The 26,364-nt window shown below is 39.8% G+C and overlaps 1 protein-coding gene across 1 annotated transcript in view; it reads left to right on the forward strand.

The window, feature by feature from the left end:
- Window positions 1-18,458, forward strand: part of znhit6 (zinc finger HIT-type containing 6) — a 35,286-nt gene extending 16,828 nt beyond the window's left edge. Inside the window, exons 6-10 of the mRNA XM_044361683.1 lie at window positions 3,899-3,967; window positions 4,320-4,400; window positions 7,447-7,527; window positions 14,632-14,756; window positions 17,612-18,458. Of these exons, the coding sequence (XP_044217618.1) occupies window positions 3,899-3,967; window positions 4,320-4,400; window positions 7,447-7,527; window positions 14,632-14,756; window positions 17,612-18,189 (934 nt within the window). The 3' untranslated portion in view covers window positions 18,190-18,458. The remainder of the gene's footprint in view (window positions 1-3,898; window positions 3,968-4,319; window positions 4,401-7,446; window positions 7,528-14,631; window positions 14,757-17,611) is intronic.
- The last annotated feature ends 7,906 nt before the right edge of the window (window positions 18,459-26,364 follow it).

Raw genomic sequence — 26,364 nt, forward strand, 5'->3', positions numbered from 1 at the left:
GTTGTCTTGATAAACTGTTATTATTATTATGCCCATTTTCACAGCACTAACTCCATCAATACAGCAAGAGTCATGTCAGGTGTTCCACTTTTTGCCTTTTTCCCCTGAACAAAGTGAACTAACACTATGATGCACTTGATTGACCTAAATATTGTAGCTTTCATTTTTACAAATCCAGCGATTACTGTATTCAGGTCATGATATTAAGTTCTGCTCTGTAAGGCTGTAGGCCTACATTAAGGGTTTTCATATTTCATAGGAAATTCAGACTACTGATTTTTAACTTTTTTTATTGTTTAAACATAGAAGGTATCCAAGTGACGGAAACAAATAACCATTGCCAATTAAATGAGGAAACTGCAACCACTTGGGAAGCAATGAGAGATGACATCCTCTCTGCTCAACTAAGGTGGCTGAAAATTATTTGAAACCACATTTTTTCCCAGGACACTGGGGTTTCAGGCTCTTTGACTAAATTTAACTCCCCTCACAATGGGACTAAATAAACAGAATCTGAATCCGGAGCTCACAGTATTACTTCCAGAGCTGAAAATCCTGATCATTAACTGCCCCCGATACCCACAGAACCTGGACTCTGGAGAATATTGTTTCCCACATTTGTACAAATATAGAGCACACATACACCGTTACAGTTTTGACACTGTTTTAGTGGCTCAGTTATGAACAAAGAGATCTGAAGGAAGTAGTCCTGGAAATGAGAAGTTAATCAGTGGTACAGTATTAATAATGAAACATGTTTACATTTTTTCCACTCTATACTGGCTATATGCCAATCCTGTTTCATATAGTTAGGCTTAATTCTTTTGGTCCAACAAGCTGTTTGATGAATAATCCCACTTACAGGAAAGAATGCCCTTTAATGCAGGCCATGTAAATTAGCAGATTGTGTATCGCATGGAATCTTGTTGGGGTTATAAACCTTTCAACATAATCTTTGTGTGGCTTAAGCGCTTAATCGCATTTTCAACAAGCATGTTTTCAGGAGGATTTGTATTCCTCATATACACAATGACAAATGGGAGCTGCCATGCTTAACCAGCTTTTTGCTGTTTGCCACTGAAGGAGAGTCCTTTAGAGTTTAAATGTCTTGCTCAAGGCTCTTCAGTAATAGCTGTTGAAGGACTAAGCAGTGCGTCCTGATACTTTTCAGCAAGTTCTGGTATTCAGAGCAGCCGTCCTCTACTGTGGGTGCTTATGTTTTGACTTTTTTATGCTTCTCTCTCCTCTTTTTTCCCGACAATGAATGATGGCACTTATCCCAGGTATGCACTGTGGCCTTGCCTGAAATGATTGCATGCATCTTTGGGCAAGCCCCTTTTCCATCGAAAGACATAGTTTCCATTTGCTGTAATGACAGAATAATGGCATCACACCTGGTGCTCCACCCTCATTTTCTTGCACGTACAAACACATACACACCTGCACGCGTATACACGTGGACACACATTGACGCACCAAAGAAGAAACTCAGCCAAAACTAAGCAAACATATAAATTCCTGTGACTAAGGGGTTAGAGGTGTTAGGTACCTCCTACAGTTGCGTAGGGAATCCCCACCCAGCCCCTCGCCTACACTCCCAACACTGCCTGCACTGCCTGCAGCTTTACCCCTCACCCTCTCCTTACAACCAAGTGGAAACTCATAACCACCTTTCATTGGGTGTTTTGGCAGTACTGTGCGCATTTTTTCACTTTTGAACTCGTCCTACCCACCTTGTTTCTGTTTTCAAGGGAAAAAAAATGCCCCCTGTTGTATAATGCTACCATCTGGATCCGCAAAACATCACAAACATTAGAACCATGTCTGCTGTCCAGAGACACATGGAGTAGAGCTGAGTGGCTTGGGCCAGTGATAAGGGAGTTTCTCGGAATATGAATTTTATGTCTTTGCTTTTCTTTATTTCTCTAACCAGTGTTTCGTCATGTTAGTCCATTGCATGCTAATAGCTGTTAACAACAATAGCACAGGAGTGGTTCAACATAAGAACAATACATGTTCAGATCTTGAGCCAGTCTTTGTCAATAGGAAAGAACAAAAAACAAGACCTTATCAACAACTCTTGGCAAGTACTGTAACTCTGTTAAGCTTTCTCACTTTTTCAGTGGTAGTACAGTACATGGAATAGGGTTTCCTGTGTTTTACATTTTGGCAAAATTTTGAATTGTGGCAAAAAGTAGAATCCACCCACTGTTCTCTGCTCCCCTGTTTATTTATTTACTGTTGCTATAGAATGTTTCCATCAATCAGATCTTCCTCAGGCACAAACAGACTACAAACATCACATTATATATATATATATATATGTATATATATATATATCTCAATTCCTGATTCTGCTTTTTGCCATGATGTCTCAACTGGTGAAGAGGTTTTTTTTTGGACAGTACCAGTCAAATTTTGGACACACTTTTTTTATTCAAGTGAATGGGAAGGTGTGTCCAAACTTTTGACTGGTACTGTATGCACTTTTTACTTCACTTTTTTTTGGACAATTGGACATTTAAACAAAAAAGTAAGACCAAATACTTTGACAGACAAACTCATAATGCTTTGTCTGTCAGCCTGATGGTCCAACACATTATCCCAGAGGAAAAATATCTGCACCACTACTGGATGGATGGATGGATGCCATGACAAGTGATATCAATTAGACAGGATTGGAAAAACTGGAGAAGAAGAATGTTTGGCATTTTTGCTTGAAAAATTATTGAAACAATTAATCAATCATCGCAATAGTTGATATTCTGTCGATTGGCTAATTTTCAGCCGTATTTGAAGATTAATGCTAAAAAAAAAGCAAGCTAACACGCTAAACCATAGCATGTAACCACGAGTTAAGAAAAGAACGACACAAAAGTCTTTACATTGCAGATATCAAAAGAAACCTCCAAGTTGTGCTATAAATCTCTTTTGGCGAATACTGAGCCCTAATAACAAGGTCTTGTATGCGCCTTACAATTATGCTTTGCGTCTTTCTGAGGGTATGTTTCATCTTCATGCTTAGATCCATCAAGACCTCAGTCCTCATACTCTGCTGGAGGAGGGGCCGATGAATCAGCTCCGTCCTATATATGGCAAAGTCTGTGGTCTTGGTCAGCAAGTCCTTGTAGTTAATTTCAGCTCAGTATGTGGGGCAAACGACTCTGGTAGAGCACGAGTTATTGATGCCTGAGCCAATAGACTATACTCTATTTCTTATAGGCAGAAAAACTTAAACATTCTGTGACAAACTTTGACAAACTACTGTATATTCTGGCATTATTCAAATGACCAGTGAGACTGTGAGTTACTGGTAATCAATCCATTATTGTAAAAGCATAAAGAAGTAGGAATTACATCTTGTTAATCATATCTCCAAATTGATATATTGCATATTGTCGACTATTACCGCATAATGAACACATTAGGAAGCATGAACACAGCAGCTGTTTAGGGGATAAATGTTTGGTTGTAGAGCACGCCCAGCAACCCCGAAAACCCAACCACATTTAACAGTTACTGCCCAAAGCATTACCCCAGAATAAGTGATCATTATGTGATATCCGCCAGCTGGTGTCCGAGTATTGAGTGTATATGTCACGGTCTCCATGGCGACTCTGGTTTATTCATTTACACACACACGCACACACACACACACACACACACACAGTCACACAGATGGACAAGATCTTGGAAGCAGCCGGGCGTATTGTCTCGGACAGATTAAGGCTGAATCCATTTTATGCTCTGAATTTAAACAAGGGCATTTGTGTTTGACTGTGAAGGGAACAATGGTGACCTCATCCGTCTGTGGTGAAAAACAAAAAAACATCAAACACTACTGTTTTCGATAAGCTCAAACTAAAGATGAGTTTCTATGTTTCTGTGTCTCATTTAGAGAAAAACAGTTCATGTGGCACTTGAAGCTCATCTTTCCTCAGAGCAACAGCGAGTTCAGTCAGAGGAGGTGAGTTACACAATAAGATTCAATTTCTTCAATGATTCTGCCTAAGCGCTCAATGTCTTATTAACTATATCATGCATCTACCTTGTTTTATCATTTTTAATACTCAGAGTGAAGTTCTTGTCGCCGTGGAGAACATTTTAGTAAACATATCATGTGGGTGCACAATCTGCAACTTGGCAAGACTGAGCGTTGAGAGATCTGCATGTGTTTATCCAGGATTATAAAAGCTGCAAAGAGACATTATTCATTACCACATTGATTTGACTTGATTTGGATGCTAACATGCATCTGTTTTCTCCTACATTTGTTTCCTCCTCCACAATCTTTTTGTTTTTTCTTCTTCTTGTTTTAGAGTGTCCGACGGGAAAACCCTGGAGCAGATCTTGACCCCTTATATTCACCCTACAGAGTCGGACCCCGTGACACGCCAAAAGTGAGCTTTGTCTTCTTAACACTTCATTTCCTTGTGGTATTTTTGTTTATGTTATTAGAAGTGTTTGCCTACCTGTTTTGGAAAATGCTTCCATGTCCAGCTGTGTCACTGCTGTGTGGCTCTGCTTTAGATACCTACCGCAGAAGTTTTGGTTTACAGTTCGGTGATGATTTCACCCGTTAATAACACCACGGCAACGTTAGACAGATGTATCATACATGATCAAACCGTATCATGCTCTGAATATTCCCCACATTAACTGTTGTTACATTCTTCCATTTACTTTGTGATACTTTGTGGTTGGCACAGATACTTCTAGAACTGGGGTTATATTATTACTCATTACTTAATAGGAAATTACTGCCTACAATCATCATGCTTATGTTCTTTGTTGTAGAGAGATGATTGCGGTGAGCAGAAGGTTTGCAGTGAAGATGACTTTGCTAGATGTGTGTTAGTGAAAAGAACAAAATAGCCTTTCTTAAATGTGCTTAATGTTATTTACACTATCAACAATCTCCACCGGCATCAGAAACCTGCAGAAGAAAATACACGCAGCCCATGCTGACAAATTGTTGCAGTATCCACGTGGTATCTCCGTGGCTGCCGTAGCCCCGACAAGTAGTTACATTTTTGAGGAGCTGCGCGTCAGCTTTGGCGTGACTATGGCAGCTACACGTGTGGGCCACATTAGTACATCGTAAACTCTCAACGCACAACTATAACTCAAGCTTAAACCTGCATTAACCGTTTTTTTTGGCCACATGGGGCCAGAGTGAACAAGTCGTGAACACAGCTGAGGCATATCATAACCTTTTATGTTGATATGGGGGAACTTACACATTCAGCAGTTACGGAACAGTTATCATTCATTCGGAGTTGTGTTTCTGGCCACCTAGTGAATGTAAGTCCAATTTTCAATCTCCTTTAAACTCTGTTTCTGCTCTCTATTGACTCCTGAGGGTAATATCAGGCTCTTTAGCTGCTAAATGCTCCACTATGTTCGCTAAATGTGTCTGTTCACCATTTGGTGCTGCGCAGGTAGTGTACAGTGGGGTTTTTAGAGCTTTTTCTCTGAAAACAGCCGCCTGCTGCACCGAAAACGATGCTATGAGAGTGCTGAGAGTGAACCAAAACTGTAAAGTTGCAGCTGGACAGCTCAATAATGAGCTGAAACTGGCTATGAAGCTCTATAAAGCCAAGAGGAGCTGCAGAATCGGTTGATAATTCATCACCACGAATGACATGTCTGACGTTACACGTAGTCATTTGATACATTGTTATTATGAAAAATATCGATTATAGTCACTTTAAGGTTATGCCAGGGCCATGTATTGTATTCAGCGGTAGACGTTTCACTAGGCAGTGTTTTATTGTCATCGGACTTATGAATAGACATAAAAAAAAAACTTAACAATGTGACGATAGAAATCACCGCCATTATGGTTTAGAGAATCTCATTTAGTTTAAGTTTAAGGATAATAACTGCTGCTTAGCCCATCATTCTCTCTTGAAAAGTTCAAATAAGTTCAAATGAGCAGTTTTGCTGTGAAGCTGTGTTTAGTTAGTGGCTTCTCTTGTTCATAACACATGGGAGAGAGTGGTGAAAACAAAGCTAATTGAATTGCTCAGAATAATTGCTGTTGAAATGCAGATCCAGTGATATCTGCACTTCAGCAGAATAGTTTAGACTCGAACAGCAGCATGACGTAGACGCATTCATCTGCTATTACATCGTAGCGTCCTGGGAATATTACATAGCATGGAAGCAGCTTGAACATGCATGCATACTGTATATGAATCATGCTCCTATAGCCTGTTCTATTTCATGTAATATCATACCAGTTTCATCATTTTGTTCTGTAAAAAGACTAATTGTAGCCACGACTACAGTTTTGGTTTTGATGATTTGTAGCAGGTCCACTGTCGCCTGCATGCCAGACCAGAGCCCCTGTAATTGAGTTTGGCAGTGGTGTGTTTTAAGGATTATGCCTCAGTTACAGACTAACTACAAATCAGTCTGCATGTACAAGAGTCCTGTATGAGAGGGAACGGGTCAAGGAGCAAATATAGCTCTCAACTGATTCATATCATGTTTACGGCCACTTTGCTCTCATAACAAATTTCAGATCTGTTTTGCTATTTCCAATTGAAATAAATTGAACCTGTATGAATTAATTTTACAATTAACACTCTGTTGATCTATGCTCCCTACACACACTTGTCGCGGTCGTGCTGGTTTTGGTCAACACTCACAGTCGTGCGACTTTATAAGAAATACATCCTCTCAGAATGTGAATGTTTCCTATTGAGATCCTATATGAGAATGTACAGATTCTGTTATTCAAAGGTCATTTTCTGTCCTGACATTTCATATTAACCAACTCGATCCAATTTCAGTTAGAATTTCGTTGCGCTCTCTCTATGTTTCCCACCATAATTTTGCTCTCGCTTCACTTTCTTTTTGTACTTCCCAAGCTCATGTTTCTCCCAACATGCACTGCTGTCTTAAACAAGGCATGTTCTTTGATTGCTACTAGACCCACTCAGTATTTCTAAGCCGAACCTCTAACAGAACAGTGATCTGACTCCTCTGACTTAATGTTTGTACTGATAACAGTCAGCAGTAAGAAAGTCTACAGTGAGAGCATACTGTAGACTGTTGTATCTATTTAAATAGACACCTGACCTGGCCCAGTGCCAACCATTTAAACACAGCCTCTGCTTAGTCTAGTCAAGTGAGTGGGGTTTAACTCTCCATGGCCCATTAGCTCGCTGTTTACAGCAGGCTCAGGTACCATGGCCATCACTGGCATGGAGGATTGTCTCTTACAGAAACCTCAGTCAGAGCGCATACATATATCTGTCAGCATACACCAAACAAGTGTACATTTGGTCTCTGCTGTGCTACACTCAGTGACCTTTGCAGAGACCACCTTAAAATACCGCACAGCCTATGCACGTGTACCTTTTCTTGTCTTTTTTTTAGGTAAAGTTGGGAGTCGAGTCATTAAGCTCCTGTGCTGATGTGAATTTCTGTTTTTAGGTTGAAGATGTACGTGCACGCCTCGTTTGATCACGTGAAAGTCTTCATGAAGGCAGAGGGGAGAAAGGCAAACTCTGTGAGGTGAGATTTACTCTCTACTCATCTTTTTCATTTCCCACAGTGACTGTACGATTCTTTCCCGTAGGGCTGCAACTAAAGATTATTTTCACTATCAGTTAATCTGTCCATTATTTTCTCAGTTATTCATTTGGTCCAAGGTGATTTCCTAGCAATTAGTGTGTAAAACATATGCATGTCTTTCTTGTCCAGGTGATGAGTCCAAAAGAATTTGTAGTTACTCTGTATCTCTCAAAGACTCGCAACATTGTAAAATGCTCCTGTAAAAACAGAACGTACAATTTTTGAGGCTCAAACAAAATTCTTTTTGATATGTAATAAAGAAGAATATTTTTGCAGGAGCATTTTACGGTGTTGCGTGTCTTTGAGACATCGAGGTAACATCCTCAAATGTTTTTTCCCCCGACCAACAGTCCATAACCCAACTATATTTAATTTATTATCATAGAAGACTAAATAAACTAGACAATATTCCAATTTGAGATGCTGAATTAGAATTTGTTTCATAAAAAAATGATTCAGAACAATTAATCCATTGTCAAAACATTGGCTGATTAATTTCCAGTTGATCAACTAATAGATCAATTGACTATTTGTTGCAGCTCTACTTCCTTGATGCTCCTTCATTGCAAATGTGGGTGAAGGGTCAAAATAGAGATCTGAGTCTAGTAGGACTGAACAGCTCGGATGTTTTCAGACCTCGTGGCTAAAACCACATTCATACCGCAGCCACAGACACAGACTGGATATTTAAAACATATATTTATATGTGAGAGTTTAAAAAAAGTCTTATATGTCAGCCAATATTTTTTCCCAACATAAAAACATACAATACACATACATTTCAATGAGGGATCCCTGAATTTTTTCTACATTTTACAGTTGAAAAACAAAATTTTCAGTGGAAAAACTTCTCGAACATATTGTATCTTTGGCATTTCTGCACTGACATGTTTTGTTCCTTATCAGCTGACATACCCACTGATATGAATATATCCGTGATGAGCTAATATCAGTATATAATACTAGTATCTAATACAGAAGATGGAGTTATATTGGAGTTACAACTGTTGCCCTTCACAAAAAAACAAAAGTAGTAAAACAAACTATTATTATGGACAAATAAATAATTTAAAATAAGACACAGGGGTAATATTCATTTCATATTTTTGAACTAGTATAAAATGAAATGGAATACACTTCTATTATCTCCAGAAGTGTGTCAGCATCCTGTCATTTCTCAGGCATCCTTTCCGTGTGACCATTCTGACCATTTGATTAAGCTTGCCAGTCATGACAGATTTATTTGGTGTGTATGAAATCGACATAATTTATTTATCAACCTGACATCACTGCCTTGTAAATTCCTTCAGAGCTACTCAGACTTTTGGCAGCGAGGCCTCAACGGGAAGGTTTTTCTCTTTCCTTTTTCGCTTTAACTCCAACATTGACAGCGCCTTTGATCAGGAAAATTCTCTGGAACTTTTTTTTTATCTTCAACCTCTTGTCTCATCTTTCTTTCACTTTCTCTCTCACTTTCTGTTTCCATAGTTTATGTCATGTTTGCTCTCTCTCTCTTCCCATCCTATCTATCTTTCTTTCTTTTTCTTTTTTTTTTTTTTTTCATGGGGGTTGGTGGGTGGTGTCGATAGCGCCCGTTTGCCTCGCCTACTTTTGGATTCTTTGGCTGTCTTCCATTTCCACTTAGTCACGGAGTAAATGATGATCCTCGGTGCTCAAAATCATTACCCCCCCTGGCAAGCATGAAACGTCATGAAACCTCCCATCCCATCCTTCATCCCTGTAACACACACATGCTCCTTTTGTTTTGCCCGGTGGGCTGGGAGCCGACTCTAAGCAGATAAATTATATTTTACGGCAGCATATAGAGAGGAATTACTGAATGAAGAGTGTAAATATGTGACAGATTAATGCGAGCCAAGATTTAGCAGGAACTGTCACCTTTTACCCTTTTTATGAATCTGATGAGAGTTTGAATGCTTTAAAATGTACCATTATCTAAGATGCTGCACACCTTTACAATGTCGACTTTATAATGACAGCCATTACTAGGTAGTTTATAACGCTGCATAATCACAGATTATTAATACATAATCCTCTTCGGTCAGATAGTTCCTACAGATTTTCACCCCAAATACCCAGATTTCTTAAAAGTTGTAGATTGGTATAAAGTGAATTTCACTTCTCATGTGTCAAAAAGTTGGACTTCCTGCTGTTAGGAAAACCTGTTTCTCACCACAGCTGATGATAATCCGGTGATGAGAAATCCTCAGAATCATGTATGAAGAATGAAGAGAAAAATGGGTTAAAGTGACCAATATGCAGATTATGCTGCAGATCAGTCGGCTACTAGAGAATTTATACCACAGCTCTTTTGAGTCACTGTCTACTCTAATGCTTGATTGTCTCACTTTACTTGTAAGTTGCTTTGGATAAAAGCATCTGCCAAATGACAAAAATGTATACGTATATTGGGAAAACAAAACAAAAAGAAACTGAGAATCGTCGACAAACAAATGTCAATAAATACTGTGCATTTTTACAAATAATTACCAAAGATAATACGCCCTAATTGTACATAAACACGCAATTTATGATACTGATTGTTCCACTTAATTTGAATTTGTTTCAAAGCAAAAAATGTCGGTTGCTACGACACTGAATCAAATTTTGTGATTAATGACCTTTTGAATTGGGCATAGTGGCTCATTGTCCATGTTTTATTTATGCTTAGATGATATTCACTTATACATGAATAAAGACTTTGTTCCACACACACCACTAGGGCCGTACCCGAATCAGAATTTTCCAAAGACGACTCTGAGTTGGCAGTTTTGGCTGAATATTGGGATTAGTCAGCTGCTTGTGGTTCTGGTTTATAGTAGTTTTTAAAGTAGTTTAGCCGTCATCACTAGCATTCAGAGCTTCACAGTAGTGAACAGAAACAAGTCACTCTGCCCTAGATTTCCACCACCTTTCTCTATTTCCATTACAGTTAGTTTTTCTAGTTAGGTGATCTTGCAATATGACTCCGTTTGGAAAAGTTTACTGCCTGCCATGCTGTTATCCCGTGTTGCCCCGTGCACAATGACACAGCCGAAATAAAAATGTAGTGATTCGACTGAGGGGCTTCTCAGCTGATGATTCAAATCATCGATCTTTAAGGGGCAGCCCTACACACCACAGACAAACAAGGTGCACTTGTGCCCCTCCATAACGTTATATAAGTCTGGGCCAGAGAGTAGGGATTATGAAAGCCTGATAAACCCAGAGTTTTCTCCACATTCTTGTACACATGAATACTGTGTGTAGATTCCTCTGCTTTGGTAGTGGGCTCTTTAATACCAAAAGCCCCTCAGCTCTAACTATATTACACTACATTAAATCATTTTAAATTTATAGTAATGATACAGAAGTTGAGTTTTGCTAAGGTATGTTATAATAGCATCAAGCACAGATAGAGTGGAAATGTTTGTAGTACTGCAAATTCACACTTACTGATCTATACAAGGGAAATATGTGATATCACCCAATGTGGAAATTCCCATGGTCACTCCCACCAGGGTGGAAAACATGCAACAGTCAGCAGTTGGCGTCATGCTTTCACAGGGAAACATACATCACTGCTAAAACATAAGAAGCTGTTCTGCAAATCAACTGCGTAAACAGTTACAAAAAGAGGTTTTCACAGACAGACTACTGGCTAAAGAGAGGAGGAGTGCTAACCAAGCATATGGTTTTCTGAATAAAGTAATTAATAGAATAAAAGTTTTCCACAGACAACCAGAATATCATGTCATCATGTCCAAAATCCTACTTTAAGATTGGACCAATGCTTCGTTACAGCAGCACAACAAACCACTTCACTGTTCACTTTAGTTTCTACTCTGTATTGCAGCTCTCCCAATTTATAGTAGCCACCTGTTGTTGTTTTGTTTGGCCAGTCGGTGGTAGCATGGGGGGTTGTGGTGTCACATGAAATGGTCACTTCCAAGATGGAGAGGTACGTAGACAAAGGCATTTCCTGCTGAGAATTTCTGATAAATGAGTCATTTAGCAGTCAGAGATTGTTCCTGGGAAATGTTTTATACATGACTTGAACTGCTATTAGCCTGATATAGTCACAGTCGTTAATCAGAGGTTTGGAGAAAGAATGTTTGACTCTTGTCTTGTCAAGTTCGTAGAAATGAGTGATTCAGTGGCATAAATCTCTCTCTGTCTCCCTCTTTTTCTCTCAGTAACCTTCTCCTGTCATACCGTAATAGCTTTGAAAATGGGGGTTAAATAATAAGTGCTTGTCAAGTTCATAATTCAATTCTTAGTACGTGTTTATTGTCAACATTATATTGAGGGTGGATGAATGGAAGTAGGGCAAAATTAGGATGCTTGTCCAAGGGGGAATTACCTTACATTAGCTAGGTACAGTTACATAACAGGAGCATGGCAGACTATAGCTCTGATGAGAGGAGAGGGCCCCCACAGACTGAGGCCACATCCCATTTCAGGGGTCCCAAACAAGGTCAAAACAACGCAACCACAAAAGGGCCTCCTCTTTTTGAATAACACAGTCTTAGAGGTAAACCCTTAATTTTAAACTGTATTATTAATGTTATGAAGTCATAGCCAGTGGTAGTCATGGCTACGTAAAGGTCAAGTCTAACACAAAGGCTATGACTGCATGTTTTTCGGTGTTGAAAATCTACTGGAATATCAACCCGCTCCAACAAAAAAGCTCTTGTGCTAAACTAAACATAGCTGTGTAACCAGTCAACATCCTCTTACTGGAAAGGAGACAGTCTATGCATCAAGAGAACCATTCACACCCTTCTGGATGTTTGTTTGTGTTATTTTTTTTTTTCATGTTTATTTTTTTTATTCATGCCACTCCCGAGATCCAGAGGATGCCCTTAACTCCTTTCCCTTACCCCTTCTTTTCCTCTCAGTCAGCCGAATCCCGCAGAACATCTACGCCTGTTGACGAGTCAGAAGTAGAAATGCTGTTTTTACACTCGCAGCCAAAAAAGGAAGTCTGTGTGTTCATTGTGTTTTTTTTTAAACCATAAAACACTGATGTTTCTGTCCTTCCAAGCTGTGCTTTCTCTCACATATTTGTGGCAAACCCTCTCCTTAGCCCTACTGAGCCTGTCGATCTGCTCTCCCTCAGCTTGCCCTAAAGCTACGTTCAAGTTTGTTTCTGTGCAACAGATGCTTCCTCACTGGTCTCCTGCAATGCTTGACTAGTCTTGGGTATTTTTACTAAAATAGCAAGGCATTCATAACAACAGATATTATGTAATTGTTCTGTGTCACAGTGTTATTGTGGTAATATTCCCATTTATTTTGATTTGTGTTCATCCCTATTCATTGCAAGTTCCCGTCAGCCTCAGCTGTACTGAGATTAATGCTAGCGTAACAAGCTAAATGTTCATATGTTATCATTTAGCGGGTGTGTTCAGTGGTAAAGAGGGAGCTAAAGAGGACGGCTGCATGCCCAATATCAGAATCATCAGTGCGCACACCACAAATACATATCAATGTTCCAATGAAACAGCCATAATGTATCTGCCTTCATCGTCATCATAAAACAATGCAGGTACCAACTTTTAGATACCATTGTATATTGTATTGTATATTTCCACCAGATTAACCCAAGTTTTCACTACATCCACCACATTAACACTGCTATCTTCTCGCTGATGGGTTTCAGTAGTGCAGGGGAAAACAATAGGAACCTCCGTGGAGAGAACATCAGTCATGCCCTCTGTTCATTCACAAGAACATTATATAGAGACCAGATGTGTGCGTGTTCTTGGCCCGGCTTTCTAGAAATGGCCGGTGCCTTAACAATCCCATTGACACTACAGGGGGCTGCCATCTGCTTTGCCATCAAGCCATCTTGCACTGTTGTTTACAAACACTTATGTTTTAGGTTAGCTTGTATATCCACAAAATAGAAAACATCCGCGAATATTCATCTATTACAAACTAGACATAAAAACAAATTAAATGAAAGTGGCACTTGTCTGTTCTGCACAGTGCAAACTGATGCAGGCCTTCTGGAAATTCTACTCTATTGTCTTCTAATTTCACTGCTTAACCTGCGACACAATCTATCATACCTTTTTATTTTTACCCTAAAACCCATGTACCAATTAACGTTGTCCCTGCAACAGTTTTGTTGTGCTGTGGCAATACATTTTCCTGTGTGTTTTGAGACCCACAAGCTATTACTTCTTTCCTTGATCCTGTACTGTTTTATTTGTGGGATTATGTGAAATAATCTTTATCCCACCTAAGAAAGACTTATCCAAGAGGGAGGGCTTCTTGGAAGTTGGCCCACCGGTAAAGACCTGTAAATGTCACATTATAGCAGGGTGCTTTGATTGGCTTGAGGAGTGGGTGTCTACTTGGGCATTTCTAGGTCTCCTTGTGATTTTAGCAAAACAAACAACGAATGGCTCAATAACCCTTATTCTGTCACGGGTTTGAAAATTGGTGGGGATGGTGCCAGTTACTGTTCATATCCAGAATATACCGTATATTGCTTAATATGTTGGTGATGACAGCCTTAACTGGATGATTCTGAATCAGTTGAATGTAGAGATGAGCCATGTTTCCTCAGAATCCAGTTAACTATTTAGTACGGTTATTTACGACCATCCCTAATGCATGACAGGACAACTTAGAGACAAGACTAGTCTGATGTCATCTCATAGAAAGAGGAGGCGAGAGAGCTGCTTAATGTGCTCGTGAGAGATGTTGTTGATTCTCGGTAAAGTCACTTTCCATCTCTTGAGACGAACACCAAGCAGGATCTTCACTGTGCCAAGCTATGACTTAAATCTCTATCAATCCTCAAAAAGTTTCTCAGCCATCATCATGCCACAAGCGGCTGGCAATAAAGAGCTTTAGTCACCAGTTAAAAGGTTTCAACTACAATGTCTGTCTTTGTTGCACCTAAAAACTTGAAATTACCAAATATCCATAATTATGAACAGAATACCACGTAATATAATTTATCCAGCATGCTGTAATTGAGTCCGTTTTGTAATCTCCTGCTTAATTTTTTTTTAATACCTGAAATAGGTACCACAAGTTGGACCTTCAGAAGAGCCTGAGGGACAACCTGAGCTACAAAACACTGATCGAGTATCCTGTGCTGCATGTTGTCCTCAGAGATTATTGGAAGGACTATCCACTGAAAGGACCAGGTAAATAAAACAACTTTTTTAAAATGTGATGAATGTCAGTCCTATCCTTAATCCTGGACCAAAACTAACCCACTGATGCTTTGCTTCACTTTTCTACTTGTGGTCTAACACTCATGTTTTCTGTAAGTAAACAGAAGGCGGACATAGGGCATGAGTCAAAACCAAATGACAACCCCTTTGGACTCCCCTGATTCCAGCAGCATTGTATCATGTCCTGGTTTCTCCATCTGGGACTTTAAAAACTGCCTGTTCCCTTATTTTTCACTATGGCAACATGCTACCACAAACGGAAATGAGTGTGTTCTGCACAGCATCACACACACCAGCTCAACCTCAACAGCGACCTTGGCCAAAAAGAGGATCAAACATGGCTTACTGTTGAACAGTGACCTCATTAGTTGTGAAATGACAGAGATGAGAAGATGAGAAAACAGTAGAACAGGAGGTCTTCTACTTTTTCTCACCTGTTTGTCAGTCTCCTCCACTGTCGGGTGTTTGGGGCCAAGAGGTGTCAGTGTTGTTTAAGTAGAAGTGCTTATCATGAAAAAACATACAACTATTTGTTCCTGCATGTATGTGCACAGTGTGGTCAAACTGAGTATATCTCAGAGGGGTTAGTATGGTCACAAAAGACCACATTAACCCAGTATCATTATATTGTCATTCCCAGACGGCCTGAATGACGAATGAGGTCATTTTAGCCTGTGTGTGTGTGTGTGTTTTCAGTGATAAGGCCTTGGTGCCATGCTGTTTTGCTATAATGTTAGTCATAGAAACATCCTGATAATTTCACATGCCACGGCCTGGGAAGCTGGGCAGGATGTGATAACAAGCAATCGGACACTGTGGCAGCAGCGTGACCAGTGAGGATAAAGTAGCATTGAGGGCCTAGCAGGCTCCAAACACGCAGCATGCAGTCAGTCAGTGTTCTGGTTCAACTACATTTCTTGCCTCACTGACTCTGAGCCAGCATTTCTGTGATTACTTTTTTACCTTGCTCTGAACAAGTTTAAAATCCAAATGTTGTCACCCTCTTGTAGATGATCTGTGCTCTACTAGAAGAGAAAGGATTTAGGTTATAGGTCATGAACAAAATGTAAACAGAGAGTTAGACAATTAATCAAAATCAAAACACAATAACTTTGAGCTCTCTATTATAGCATTTTTTTATAGATGTCTCCTGATGGAATATGCCCATCATCAGAGTGTTTGCACTGAGGTGAGTGTAGGCTCCAGGTACCATTGGCTTGCTATGCGTAGCCAAACCAAAGCCACAGTACTCTACTGTTTGGAAACAGACCAGGAGTAACTTGCAGTGAAGACAGACTGACCCAAATCCCTGGCAGACTAGGGTCTGACTTAAAGAGGTGTTTGCTCTAGTGGGAGGAAAGTTACGCTACCTAGCCTTGGGATACAGGTAAAGAGAGTGTTTAATTTATGAGTAACGGTGCGTCGGCCAGGGTCTCGCTGTTGACGTCATTTCTCACGGCTAGCGTAATGGAATAAGTGTTTCTGTGAAAACGGAAGGGGCATTTAGTGAGACATCTCACTCGTTCTACTCAGAGAACCAGGGTTACACAGTTAACCTTAAAATGGATTGGATTTTTTAATGAAAGGACAAACAATAAATATAAGATAGTAATGTTTTCTGATCTTTTTTAGAAATTAGTAAACAGGATAGGGCTACAAACGACTATTTCATTATCAATTAATCTGACCATTATTTTCTCGATTAATCAATTTGTTGTTTGGTCTATAAAATGGTGAAAAGTGTTGAGCACTGCTTCCCAAAGCAAGATAACGTCCTCAAATGTCTTGTTTTGTCAGGACCAACAGTCCATAACCCAAAAATATTCAGTCTACTTACGGAAGACTAAAGAAACTGCAACATATTCTGGGAACAGAGAATTTTTGGCATTTTTTCTTAAAAATTACTCAAAACTACTAATCAATTATCAAAATAGTTGCCGATTCATTTTCCCTTGGTTTACAAATCAATTAATCGACTAATCATTGCAGCTCCAAGCACTAACTGATGTTGAGAATCCACATACTCCATCTAAAACTCACTCAAAACTCGCTTATATACATTACCAGTCAAAAGATTGGAAACACTTTGTCATTCAAATGAATGGGAAAGTGTGTCTAAACTTTTGACTGGTACTGTACCTCAATGAACCTCAAAATTATATGGACAAAAAGACAATTGTATGGCCTTTAAATTCTAATGGTAATGGTCCGTGGCACAGATAAATGGTTGACTGGAGGCAGGCATAGCTTTTTAATTGTGTCTCATGTTACAGCTCAAGGAAGAAAAGCTGAATTATATTAATTTTTCATCTTATAGGCTCAGCTGGATAACTGTTTTTTCAGATACAGGCGAGAATGCGTTGGCCAAAGCGTCTGAGGTTTAAAGTGAATTTTATACAAATGGGTACATACACATAATCACATGCATTTTATAATTCACCGGACTGTGGGGAGATCATGTTGGAGAGCTATTGCTTATAATTCACAATTATCATTACAGTTGTTATTCCACAGCCTTTCTTTCACACATGTCCACCCTACTTTATTGCATAACAACATTAATTGCTTGGCATGCTGCCTCCTCCTGAAACAAGCATGGGGCCAAACCATAGCGTCATCACTCCCTAACTGTCTGTAATGTCCCTGTCTTTCTCACCACTTCTGTATACAATTGACCCCAGCTGTGCTCATACCAATTCTCTGCACGTACTAACTGATCACTCTGATCACTTTTGTACATGTTTTGACATAGTTAATTGTTCTTCTGTTGCAACAGCTATGTTTCATAATGCTTTTTATGTACAAATGGGGTAATATTGTTTCAGCTGAACCTGCATCAGCCTGCAGTAGTTTCGCGAGAAAGAGTAAAGGGGTGGACCAAGTGGAGGAGGATCTGACCCAAGTTTCACCATCAGGATCTCACATCCCAGAAAGAACCAACATCTGGATGGGAACCTCAGAGACCAGTCCTGAAACTGAGCCCCCACTGGAGAAAAGAGCCAAGAAAGAAGCAGGGAATGGAGAGCTGGAGGAGGGAGAGATCATAGACAGTGGTGATGAAGAGGAAGAGGAAGAAAATATTGAAGAGAATACCCCATGTAATAAGAGCTGTTATAGTGCCAAAAGCCCCGCTAATGACACGGACTTTACGAAAGATGAGTTAGCAGACAGTGTGGATAAAGTTGTTGATGACGGTATTAATAAACACCGCGACAGCAGCAGGGATCAGTGTGTAAATAAGGACATTACTGGTACTATTGATGACAATAGAGCTGCCAGAGAGAGTACTGAGGTCAGCATGACTAAGGAGGATGTTTTGAAAGAGCCGGGGGCTGTTCCTACCCACCACTGTCATGATGAAAATGAGTCAGCTAAAACTACTGACAGCTGTGGATTGGAATGATAATGCCGATTTTGCAGATGCTCAGGATGAAATGAGTGAGGGGGCAGACATATTTAACAGGAAGTCAGCAGTCCTGCATCAGTATACAGCAGACCAATGGAACCCGATAGTGTTTTCAGTATTTTTATACAGGTTATTTTAAGAAATGGATTTACGAACTGTATCATTGTATATACATAAAATCACTTCAATGATATGTTTATAATTTAGGTTTAACTGATCTGTCATTGTAAGCATGTTTTCTTAAATAAAGGCATTTTTTGGAAATATTTTTGTATTTGTGTTCCATGACTGCACATTAATGGTGGATAATTAGACTAGTAACAAATCAAACACATATCAAATATAATTTTTTTATATATGTATTTAATAATTAGCATAGAACGTTTAGGTTTTATAGCTCATTCTTGACATTTGAAATAGCAGCTAACAAAACCATCTCACCTCAAGGCCCATCCACTAGCTATCCTGGAGCTTTTGACTATATCACATGATCTTCATCAGAATGAAAGTTGCTAATGAAAATGAAAGTTATGTTTGTTTTACCAAAATCGAACTTTTAAATCTTTAAGAAGAGCTTAAGAAGTCTTTAAAGTGCTCAAAAAAAAAAGTAAATTTGACCATATAGAATTCCAATTTACAATTAGGCAAACTGTGATGATTGTGTAATATCATCAAAAGCTTCAGATACATTATCTTGAGGTGAGATTGTCAGTAAATAGTTTGTAAAAGAAGTATGTATCCTTCTGTTTGTGTCCCTTTATTGACCATTTGTTTTAATTGAAAACCAAGGGGAACCATCCCCACGCTGTGCCTCCATCACCTTTCAAGTTCAACAAATTTCTCCACTCTGTCAAGCTAAAGTAAGACCATTAGTCTCATTTTCCATCAGCTAATAAAAGTTGATGTTGACATGCTCGTTTTTCTGACACCTCTGGGGTGTCTCCCTGTGTGAATGTACTTACGCATGTGGAGTCTCTACATACCGTATTCTTACCTAATGTTAGTTTATTACGACAGCAGAGTGCCAGTAATAACTGACAGTGTAGCCCATTGGTGGGGCCTGTGTTTATAGATGTGTTTTTATAACCCATGCTAACCTCTTTTGGATGTTAACCCCTATGGATCGGCTTTCTTTGATGTCTGGCCTGTGATGACGCATTTTCCACCCTTTTGCCGTCAGGGGCAATGATCTCACATCTGACTGCGCATCCCTCTACAATGGAGAACTTAGAGACCAGAGACCCCCGACTCCTTGTCCTCAATGAATAATGTAATTTTAATGTTAATGTTCAAATGTTCAATACATTTTGTTCATATATCCCACTGGGACCTGATTAAAATACATAGTTTGCTGAACAAACATCATCAGCCCAAAGCATGGGTTAGTTTTTGCTGCAGAGATGTTTCTTGCAGCTTCTTCTTGGGACTTTTTAATTTACAATCTCGAGAAAAATGTTGGAAATGTTAATGCAAAAGTTTTCTACATGCAAAGGGGATACCATGTCCTTTGGCACCATAGTGTGTTATCTCTTCAATGTACTAATCCATTGGTGATTGTATTACTAACGTTGACTACTGGACCAGTCTTAAATTTGGATAGAAGCATACAGTATTACATACAGTACTTTGATAAATGGTATCTTTTCAGCAGACTGCCATTTGCACTGCATAGAAAATGACGCAACATATCGCCAAGTGGATGAAAGTAGTAGTAACCATACGCGTGCCTTCTTTTATCATGGCTTTGCCTGTGTTGAATTACCACCCATTTTATTTTAGCAGTTCGCTTAATTTTCTATCTCAATAAATTCACTCATTGTGACCACACAAAAGCAGTGCTTTTGTTTCTGTTTGCTGTTAAAAGTAATTCTGAGCTGTTTTTAGTCTGTGGAGAACGCAGGCATTGGAAATAATGCCTCCAATTTAACTAAATTGCCCATTGAAATTTCTGAAGTTGGTTTGCACTTAATTAGTCTTGATTTGGTGGGCAGGGCTCAATTGTGCTGCGTGCAGAGCTGGTTTTTATGAGACCAGCTTTGGGACACAGCTCTGCTGTGGTGGCCTTATCCAGAATCTGGCTAATGTTGGCAGAACTCTGTATCAGGAAATGCAGGTACTGAAGCACAAAATCAAGTCTCCAGAGCCTGATGTCAGCCATTTTCTCATGACACATGGAGTGGTTGTCATTAGGCACACTAAGAATCATTTATCAAGAAGAACCTCCAAAAGTGCATGGAAAACATTTTGTTCAAAATCAAACACTTTTCATCTGCAACCAAGTATACAATTTTGCATGCATATTTCACGTTTTGAATTGACATTGAACTGATTTTTCGCTTACCTCACTGTTCCAAGCTTAGAGAAGTACCACTAAATCAGGCCATCTGCTTTTCCTAAAAATAAATGCTGTTCTGTGACATTTTGGAACACTCCACCATTGTGGTTTTCTGTTGCCTGTTAATTGTTGAGCTCACAGTTATTATAAAATCTAAACAGTTATTATGTACAGGTTATCCATGGTCAACAAAAACATTACCTTGTCATGATGCACAGGCACAATTTTTGGGATTTTCCCAAATGTTTCCCTCATAAATCCGTTCCCACGAGGTGGAACTCAGATGTAAAAATAAACCTTTTGTGGAAGGACTGCAGTGCAATTTGTACACTGCACAAGTATCACTAACATATTAAATCATCCTTTAGGACAGATTGAGGCCGAAGGCTCCAGAGCCTTCGGGTGATTGAACTCATCCTGCGTTAAGGATAAACAAACGTCACCACCACACTTCAACACACACAGACCAGTAATGTTGTCACTGCAGTCACCTCGGAGACTGGTCCCCAAAAGGTTGTTTAAAGAAAGTGATTCACTTGCTCCCTTGCACTTGCTTTTGTCTGTCTTGTATCAATCTGTCAGTCTAAATTAAGAGGACCTGCTTGTTGTCTGTGTTTTATTATCAGCCTCAAGTTATCATGGTGAAGTTTTTTTTAGCGCACCTGCTGTTGCCTCATGAAACATTCTGACCATGTTTCGTCTCTGCTATATTAGCAAAGCAATGTTGTCCTAATTTAATGCAGACCTCACCAAATAATTTTCAAATATAACAGTTTGTTGGTATGCTGTTCTGTTCTCAACTCTCACTCCCCATCTGCATACCTGATCATTTCATGGAGAACAGCATCTGGTGGATATAATGATGCAGACTTATTGCCACCTTTTATATTTCCTTGTGACCATGGGAGCCATATTGTCAATAGCTGCTGGTAGGGTCTCCCAAAGCAAACCAGTCTTGGATGAGGGGCCTCGCTAGGAGCGATTCAAAGACATAAATGATCATCATTTTTGAGAGGAATGACCATGCAACATCAGGGAGATCAGGACCAGTGGAACTGGGCCTGGGAGGGGTACCCTCTGGCAAATACCTGATAACTGGGCTGCTACCTGTGGGGATTAGTCAGGGTTCTGGTGTGTTGGCAGTTTAGCAACATGGGAAAGCAGGGGCTTTTGCAGCCTTAACTCTGGTTACAAAAACTGGGTCTTTGGATATGGAATATCACCTTGCTGAAAGGAAGCAGTGGGAGCTACAGCAGTGTGGGATTTAAGCATACCAACTAGATATATCTGGGCTTCCCACTGCTCACAGCACCAGATCTAACACCAAACTTGTTGATAGGCTGGACTGTCTTTGTTCCTGGAGATACTCATTAGCATGATGCACTTTTTCCAGAGAACAACAGTGTCACCACTGTCCGATTATGTGTGGCAGGGAAAAAGGCGCCATTCAACATTTTAAAGTATACAGCCTTCTTGGAGTCCCTGTGTAGGGATCTTCTTAGCTCTGTAAGAGGACTTGCTAGTGGATTTTTATGCCTCTTATGCAATGAACTGTCCATTACAAATTCCATGTTCAAGTATAATATCTCGTTGATTGTTCCACAACACTTTAGGCCAAAGATGATTGATGGCTGGTGATGATTTACTTTGAAGTCAAATCAATCTTTTTGGCTATGGTTGCTTTTTAGGTTTAGTCGGTGTGTCTGATCATGTCCTGGGGTGGCATGCAGCCGAATATGAAGCAGCTGGGATGATATTCAGTGCTGTCAAGTGTCCAAGTCGCTGCCCCATGAAAAGTAGTTTAAGTAACCATGAGATCAACAGGTGTATTGGTGCAGGGTTGGCATCAACAGGGCTCCGTCATTTATGTTGATGAACTTATATTAGTGACTCAAAAAATAAGGTTGCAGATAAAAGCAGCTGAAATGACGTTCCTTCTGGGCTCGCCCTCATTTGCTTTGAAGGAAGCCAGTTGAGGTATTGCAGGCATCTGAGCATGATGCTTCTTGAACAGATCTCTGTTGAGGTATTCTCGATGCGTCCAATTGGGAAGAGATGCTGGGCAAGCCTAGAGTATGTTGAAAGATATTACTATATATATCCTTCCTGACCTGGGATATGACATTTAAAATGCCTGATATGTGTTGAAAACCTAACATTCTGCGGTTTTTTATCTACTGACTCTGGCATGAGGACTACAAAATGTTAGGCCACATTTGATGTGAGTGTATGCGCTTCTTTACTTACATATATATCTTTTTATTTGTGTGTTTACAGCGGGGATTTTTTTTAGTGCATGAATCCAAGATTCACAGTTGCCACTCCTCAGCTACATTTTCATGGCACAACCATAGCTGGCTGCAGAGATCAAAAGATAGAAAAGAAATCAAAAAATGTGTTACTGGGGAAAGTGGGTGGCAATATATGGTCTTACAAGCCATTATTATCTCACAATAGTGGAAACCAGGCTGCAATTACCCAGCATGAGGGAGAAGAAAAGAGTAGGAAAATTTATCACTCTTGTCACTTAATGTTCCATAGGGACATCAGTAAAATCCCGAAGTCCACCACTGCTCAGGTCTTCAAAGCAAATTTAAATGCTAACCACAAAAAGTTTAGTGTGTTTTCTCAGGATTATTAAAGGCTATAACACTTACTGTTAAAAAGAAGAGTTCACTAGAGTCTGTTTTTAGATTCTAATGTTAATAAACCTTATAGTTATTAATTATATCAATTGAGTGTCAACAGGTGCGACAATATTGTGTAAGGCAGTCTGTGGATAGTCAACATCTGAGATATTCTGTATATGAAACATTGAAAGTGTATGGATTGAAAATGGATTGTAGATACAAATTAAGGCATTATTAAAAAGTTGAGGTTGACGCGCTGAAGTTTAACATGCCGCAAATATTAAAGTCAAACCTCAGTCAGAATTCACTTTGTCGCCTGTTTTCTGAGTATCAACACTAGACTCCTTATAAACTGATGTAATTTAATATTTACAGTCTTCTAATAAAACAAATAAGCATTTAAAATGTATGTGTTTTTTTAATACTTTTATTAATCATTGCTTTAATTTCGATCACTTTAACTGACAAAGAAAATAGTCTTGCATGAACCACAAAGCCAGTGAGCAGAAGTGGCATTCAATACCATCTCTGCAGGGAAACGGAAAATGAAGGAAAATGTACAGCTTCTGATTATGTGATCTCATTGGTCTACCCACGTCAGACAATAGCGAGAGCAAATGCCAACATTAGCTCAACTGTCGATTGTATATGCCCCCTTGAAGACTATTCAGTGCAGCATTGTCTCCATTGGTCTGAGATTCAAGACGCCCAAAGGCTCAATACCTCTTCCATCAATGCTCAGCTTGTTTGAGCAAATAATCACTCCAGTAGCCAGCGGCCCTCAGGGGGCCGACAGTACAATCCAACAGCCTGGGAGGGAATTGACTCTGATTTTCCCCTAATCCTGTTCATCAGTTATTCTTATGTAATTGCGGATGGGGATCTGATGGGTGTGTCAGAAGACTTGTTGTGTGTGTGTGTGTGTGTGTGTGTGTGTGTGTGAGAGAGAGAGAGAGAGAGAGTTGATACTGATTACAAGAGGGTCCCACACCCTGTCAGGATTTGGCAAACGGATGTCTTTTACATCACTGTTTTACAGTGAGAAATTTAAAATGTAAAAGGCAAATACATAATTTAAAATAGCATTGTAATTTTATAGCATTGTAACATTTTATAACGATGAGGCAGGTGCAGGTGTCATCAGGTGTGTAGATCTAGTTAAAAATCACACAGAATGCTTTTTCCTATTTTGTCCAGCAGATGGTGCTTTTTAAAACAAGAGGCTGGTTCTGCATTTGTACTTGGTGGCCAGCCTCTAACCCTTCTTGCTTCTTGCCACTGGGTTCCTTATAACAGTGAATATTAACCTGAGGTTATAGACAAGGGGGCTGTAAAATAGCTGACATCAGTGCTCAGCAGCTTCCAGCATGCTGTAATGGCCTCTCCCGAATCTGTTAGCTTCTGGTTGCACAGCATTACGTAGTGCTTGATGAAGCTTTAACGCTAATGTCTTTGTCATATAAACACATTTTGGGTTCAGGGAATGAGGTAGTCGCTGAGTGATTTAATTGCTGGGGCGCCTGTGTGTGAGAGCCTTGTTTGCCTGTGTGTCTGAGAGCGATAGTTTTTACAGGTTTGTGCACTGTTGGCCGGGACACCACAATTTATTTCTCACAATAAACATGGTCTTCGGGTTCTCCGAGACAGTTGAGGCTGAGGGATTGTGAACCTCGCTACTGTGCTTGTCTGTACGTTATAGAGGAATGCTACGGATGACCGAAAGGACTGCTCACATAACATACAAATACCATTACATAACCAAGTTAGCTGCATTGTGTTAACAAGACAAATGACAGTCTGATTGCATGGCACTTTCCAAACTATGAAGAACTGAGATGGAAATTTTCTTCTTTAGGAACCAACAGAAAGGGAAAGAGCAAAAACAGGACTCCCTGAAAGTGTTTTGACTGTAAATCATGGCTGCAAGGGGCAGCCACACATCTTTGTGATTAGGTAAACCTCAGAAGCCTTTCATGTGAGCAATCTGTAAAACCTCAGTGGGCACATCCTGTGCGGTATGCAGCTCAATCAAAGGCAATGTGTCCTGCTCAACCTCTTATTAAATGCACTCGATTAAGACTTATTTCCAGCAGCAGTGCAGGAAAGTTGTGCAGAAGTGCCATGTAGATTGAGATAGACACATTTTTATAGTTGTTTGTGAGGAGGTAAAATGCCCTTTGTGGATACAAGTGAGTACTCTGGAGTGTTTGTGTATATTTGGAAAATCTTCTTAGCTAAAGTGAACATGTTGCTCTGAAATATTTTCCAACATCTGCCGCCCATCAGGATGTCTGCTTTCTGAGCCACTGCTGCATTCCTGAGCCGCTCCCTCTACCTGGATCAAAAAAGAAACCCTTCCCTGTCGTTGCCCCTGAGCTCTGCTCTCACTACCCCAGTTCAAACCTTACTGTCGGTATTTTGCACCAGGTGCAAACCTTTGCCATCAGACCCTGTGTCTGAAATAGAAGAATAACACACAAGGGTAAACTCCATCCTTTTTAGACTGGTACTTGTTGTTCTTTAATTATAAATGTAATATTGCACTGGGTTTTTTTGCACTTCAGGGTCATAAAACTTAAAGCCACAAGCATACAGAACCAATCTGAGCTCAGGTAAACATGAATAATGAAAACGCCAAAACGGGAGTCAAGTGGTGTTTATGTGACAGTAGCAACACTGTTTCAGTAGCTGGAAAACAAAACTTGAAGTTTCTATGACCACATGAGCAACCATGTTACCCCTGTTTCCTGCCCTTCCCCTGTTTCTACATCATAATAGTATTTCTTAATGCCTGTTAAACTGAAACCTTAAAGGGAGACTTAAGCCTCCCTTCTTCGCAGGACTGTTTACAACTGTTTAGCAGACCCCTGCAGTTTAAGAGTCAGCAGAGGCCAATGCAGCTAATTCACTTTTAAAGGCAACTGCTAATGAATTAGGTCAATTTGGTAGTGCTATTCCACTGTGTGAAAAAAAAAGCATACCCGGGAATGCATTCTTTGTATACAGCTCATTGTGTACAATAATAGTCTTTGTCCTTGTTGCATGGTGTCTAATCCCAGCCCATTCAGAGCAGCACTTAAGATTCTTGGCATACTCCCATACTCATTGCTACTCGTGGACTTAATCTTTTTTTTCCCCCTCTCGGAATCAGTCAAGTGTATGGCTTAGCCAGATCAAATAAAAGAAAGCTAGCTCGCTTCAGAATGG

Source organism: Thunnus albacares, chromosome 9 (assembly GCF_914725855.1).
Source record: "Thunnus albacares chromosome 9, fThuAlb1.1, whole genome shotgun sequence".
NCBI lineage: Eukaryota > Metazoa > Chordata > Actinopteri > Scombriformes > Scombridae > Thunnus > Thunnus albacares.